A 5,089-nucleotide genomic window follows, 5' to 3' on the forward strand; every position below is an offset into this window, starting at 1 on the left:
TAGTGATTGGGAAGGTCTTCTTAGAGCATTTTATAGAGGAACTATTAAATGATCATTCATAATCAGTACAAAACATAAAATATCATTTAAGAATTGCCATCTTTTTTTTCTAAGTGATAGATGGATAATGCATACTTTTATAGGCCATGTCTATCAGTGGTACATATTCTTTACACACTCATTTGATTAGCTACAGCATGAAATAAAAAGGCACATGTAAAAGTGAAGAAAGTATGGTAGAAAACTAGAATCTACTATGTTTTCAGGGATAACAGTCATACAACAGTTTCAGATTGACTGAAAAACTAAACATATTCAAACAGTTTGGTTTGAATCAAGATAGATAAAATCATGTTCATTGTATGCAAGTTTAAGAAGAAAGTGTGAGTATAAAAAGATTAAAAAGCAAGAATATAGAATAATAGTATAATTAATCTTCAGATTTTACATTCATTCTTCTTTAAGTTTAATATTCTTTAATTTTTACATATTTGAGAGGAATACAAGTTTTTTAATTGAGTAATTGAAAGCTTGCTTTACTTGCTTGTTTCTCAGTGCATAAATAAAGGGATTCAACATTGGTGAAATTGATATGATAATAAGTGAAATCCCTTTATTGATAGCTACATCATCCTTGGATGAAGGTTTGACATAAATGAAGATGCAGCTACCATAAGTAATAGAAACTACAATCATGTGGGAAGAACAGGTAGAAAAGGCCTTTTTTCTTTGTTTGGCAGAGGGAAATCTCAAAATGGTCTTGATGATATAAACATAGGAAAGGACAACACACACAAAGGTAATGATGAAAGTCAATACAGCACCAACTATTACCATCTGTTCGATTAACAATGTGTCTGAACAAGAGATTTTCAAGAGAGGAGCTGCATCACAACAAAAATGGTCAATGATATTTGAGTCACAGAATTCCAGGCCTAAGCCTAGACCAATTGGTGGGAGAATGATGATCAGTGCTGCTACCCAACAGAAGAAGATGAAATTCTTGCAGACCCTGCTATTCATGATGGTCATGTAGTGCAGAGGTTTACAGATGGCGACATATCGATCATAGGACATGATAGCAAGGAGAAAAAATTCTGTAACTGCAAAGAGATCTGTAAACAGCAGTTGACTGGCACAAGCAATATAGGTAATGGACTTGTCCCCAGATGATATGCTATATAGAAATCTGGGAATACAAGCAGTTGTGAGTGAAATTTCTAAGAAGGAAAAATTTTTGAGGAAAATGTACATAGGTGTTTTAAGGCGGGGGTCAATCAGAGTGAGGGTGATGATCGTTAGGTTGCCAGATAAACTCAACATGTAAGAAAGAAGCAGAAAGATGAAAAGCAGAATTTGCAACTGAATGTCATCTGTGAGACCCAGCAAAATGAAGGTTGTTACTGTTCGATTTCTCATTCTTGATTATTGTCTCTGGCACAATCTGGTTGAAAAATAACAAAGATTCCATAAAACCTCAGAATTGAGTCAGGTGCCAATCTCAAGACAAGCTAACTTGAGGGTCATTCCTGTAGTATTGTTGGTTAATGAAGAAGCTAGTACAAATTGATGTTTGATCATTTCTTTATGTCACATAATAGCTCTTTTCTGAATCACAGATTTTATACTTCTATTTTTATGGGCCTACAGTCTAGCTATTATATTTGATTGATATAATTGATACTAGTTTAGTATATAATCTTATAAACATCATTTAATAAAAATTTTCCTTTAAATTAATATCTTTTGGCCCAACACTCTGCTTTTCTCCAACTACTTTTTCTAGAAAAGATTTTAGAAGAGAACTGCTAAAATAAATGAAAAGTGTTCTTTCTTAAGACAATCTTAATAATATATTCATATTTAATATTAGTTATTATACTTATGCAGGTGCTGTTTAGTTTCTATATTTAAAATACTTTTTACTGTGGCTTGTTAAAGATTCATTTAGGTCACAGGGTGTAGTGGCTCACACCATCCTGGCAGTTGGGAGGCAGAGGTAGATCTCCGTGAGTTAGAGGCCAGCCTAGTCTACATGGTGAGTTCCATGACAACTGTGGCTATGTATGAAACAGGTCTGACTCAACATCCCTTCACAAATAATTTAACTTAGATATGCTGCAGCTCAAATATTTTTGACATGTATGTATATGTATATATATGAAATGTATAAATACATTTTCTACATTTGATAATTGATATTGATTATATTTTCCTCTGAATGTCACAATGGGATGTCTATGTAGTACCATTTTGTGAGCCCAAATCAGTCCCCTACAAGAATTTTTTTTCCAACTTATAAGTGGAAGTGTGAAACCTAATCACCTGATTATTTAATTTTCTTGATGAAAACCATAGTGCTCTCCAACTAGCTGAAAGTTTATTCTACTCTAGACATTAAAGATTCTTTCCTTTGTTTCTTCCAGAAGGAATTTAAATAAAAGTATAGTTTTGATATTAAAATTCTAAAATGAAGTTGGCTCTGTTTATTTTTTCCACACATTCAATAATAGCATATTTCCTTTCTGTATTGATTCTGTCGTGGTAATTTTAATTCAGATAATTAGGAGTAGGCTTATACAATCAAAGAGCCATGTCCTTGTCATGTTGTTTTGAGTCAAACTTGTTTTAGTTTGAAATTGTCTTAATCCTTTATTATAAAGGACAGTGTCACCTAGTAATTAGTAATGCTTTTGTTTTACATACACACATAAAGCGGGTAAGTCCTTTGTTAAGTTTATTTTTACTTTCCCCTTCCTTTACCATTCAACCTGTTTAAAATTGTCTCTGTTTTTTCCAACTTTCCACTTATATACAAACTCACTTGATTTAAACTGTTTTAGCCAAAGTCATCACTCTTTGTTTCACTAATTAGGCACAACTCATTTTTTCTAAATCCATTTTTCTGCTTTGATCTGTTTATATATAAGGCTTTGATCTGTTTGCCTCATGAAAGGATTTATAGTTTAATTCCATAATCTCATACTTTCCTGAATTTCTGACAACTTTTTTTTATTCTCCTTCATGGTTCTATTTCTTCATCTATTTTCTATTATTGCTATAGAGTAAACTTCTTTTCAATAAATTGTTTCTGATTTTTAGAAGGCTTTTTAAATGAAGTGACTTGAAGTAAAAAAAATCCTCTGTTTCTTATATGTAATGAAAGCACATAAAGCAGTTTTCTAGTTTTATAACTGAACTTATTTAAGAAACTCTAAGTCAGCCTTAAAAGACTGATTTATTTTTCACTATTTATTTTTTCAATCTGAATGTTCTTGAACAATATGCTTACTTCATTTATCTTGTGTTATGTTCAAGGGCAAAATTCAAATAAAATATTTTGTATACTTGTTACTCATCTTTTCATAATAGTCACCACGAAGGAATATTGTGCTTTAAAATATATTTTTAATTTCTGAAATTATAAAATTATGTTTCCCCCTCTCTCTCTCTCTCTCTCTCTCTCTCTCTCTCTCTCTCTCTCCCTCCCTTCCTTTCTCTTTCTCTCAAATTAATTGCTTCTTTTTCTAAAAAATTATTCGTAGGTATGTGTGTATATATTTCTGAATACTAAATAGACTCTGATAATTCTGTATAATGTTACTTATATGTATATGATTTCAAGGTTAACCACTTGGTATTGGGTAATCAATTGTAGGGTCTGTTTCCCGGTGGAGACAATTTCTTTTAGTTTTCGAGTCCTTAGTTGTCTTTCCAATGAAGGAAAACAAGCAATCATCCTAACCAGATGCAACACCTATAAATCATAGCAATGGCAAGCATGGCATGATAAATCTAATGATGCAATAGTAGAATGTATCTATTGGTGGCAGCCAACAGCTCTCTAATTGTTGTTAAGTTATGCTCAACAAAAGGATGCTCAACATGCCTGTTTCTGGAAACCTAGCCAGCTACCCAGGGCTGTTCATAGACCTTGGAGAAGAACCTACTACCTTCAATTTACTAAATCAACACAATCACTAACTACATTGTAAATATTTATTCTATGCCCACATATAAGGGTAGTTCTTACCCCTCATCATGGAAACTTCTCTCTGTAATAGAAAAAGACTATTACAAAAAGCACAGTCAATCAAAATGCAAATCTGTGGAACCTAGTGTCTAAGCAAGATACAAACAACAACCACATTAATAAACAAGTTAACATGGGAGGGAAAGAGTTCTCAAGGCCTCATCCCTAGATAATGTGGTATTAGTTTGTATTTTTGTAATGATGTAGAACAATATTATATGACTGCACTGGCTACCTATATCTTTTTACATGTATATGTGCATATTCTGTGTATATATGTGTATATGTGTATATTCTGTCCATTTTAAAACTGAATTTTTTTTGCTATTGACCAGAATTACTTAAATATTTTACATATTAGTTTCATTGTGTGATATTTGGTGGCAATTCCCCCCGCCCCAAATGTGGATTGGATTCTGATTCTACATATTTTCCTTTTGTGTGACAAAACATTTTTAGCTTGGTGTCATCTCATCTGTCTACTTTTGTTATATTTTCTTCTGGTTATTTTGTGTCTTACATTTAAGTCTCTTATTGATTTATCAAAAGTAAATGACGAGTTCTACAAGTATATATAGAGAAGACAACACTCCACTTAGTTATCAGAATTGTTTAGTGGTATAGATATATTAGAAAATGGTATAGATGCTTTTGAAAAGTAAAAATAAATTTACTGTGTGGGACCTGGAAGTGCACCCAACAGCAATAAGTTGCATCCCATACCTGTGCTCCATTTTCTGCTCCACATTTCTACCTGCTTCCTCAGAGGCCTGCTAGACTCAGAGATACAAGATAACCCTTCTATCCCCAATGTGTCCCTGCCTGCCAATTTCCCTGAAAGTACCACCAACAGCAGTAAACTGTATGCCATACCCTGTACCCTACTTTCTGCTCCAACTCTGCCTGCTTTTCAGAGGGCCTCCCAATCCCAGGGACACTGAGTAAGCCCATCTCAATCCCCTGAACCACATTTTCCAGCCCACAATCCAACTTTCTTTCCTGGATGTGAGTCATCACCAAGGACCACAGGCCACACTGGTACTAGGAATCCCAGAA

At 33.4% G+C, this 5,089-nt stretch overlaps 1 protein-coding gene across 1 annotated transcript; it reads right to left on the bottom strand.

Annotated features, from left to right (window-relative positions):
* Window positions 1-483: 483 nt before the first annotated feature.
* On the bottom strand, window positions 484-1,419 carry LOC116889928 (olfactory receptor 6C2-like). The gene has a single exon (XM_032890741.1). The coding sequence runs from the start codon at window positions 1,417-1,419 to the stop codon at window positions 484-486; it is 936 nt and encodes a 311-aa protein (XP_032746632.1).
* Between the last annotated feature and the right edge of the window lie 3,670 nt (window positions 1,420-5,089).

Source organism: Rattus rattus, chromosome 1 (genome assembly GCF_011064425.1).
Source record: "Rattus rattus isolate New Zealand chromosome 1, Rrattus_CSIRO_v1, whole genome shotgun sequence".
NCBI lineage: Eukaryota > Metazoa > Chordata > Mammalia > Rodentia > Muridae > Rattus > Rattus rattus.

Coding starts and splice junctions, on each gene's coding strand:
- LOC116889928 (XM_032890741.1), bottom strand. CDS start 1,419: ATGAGAAATCGAACAGTAACAACCTTCATTTTGCTGGGTCTCACAGAT.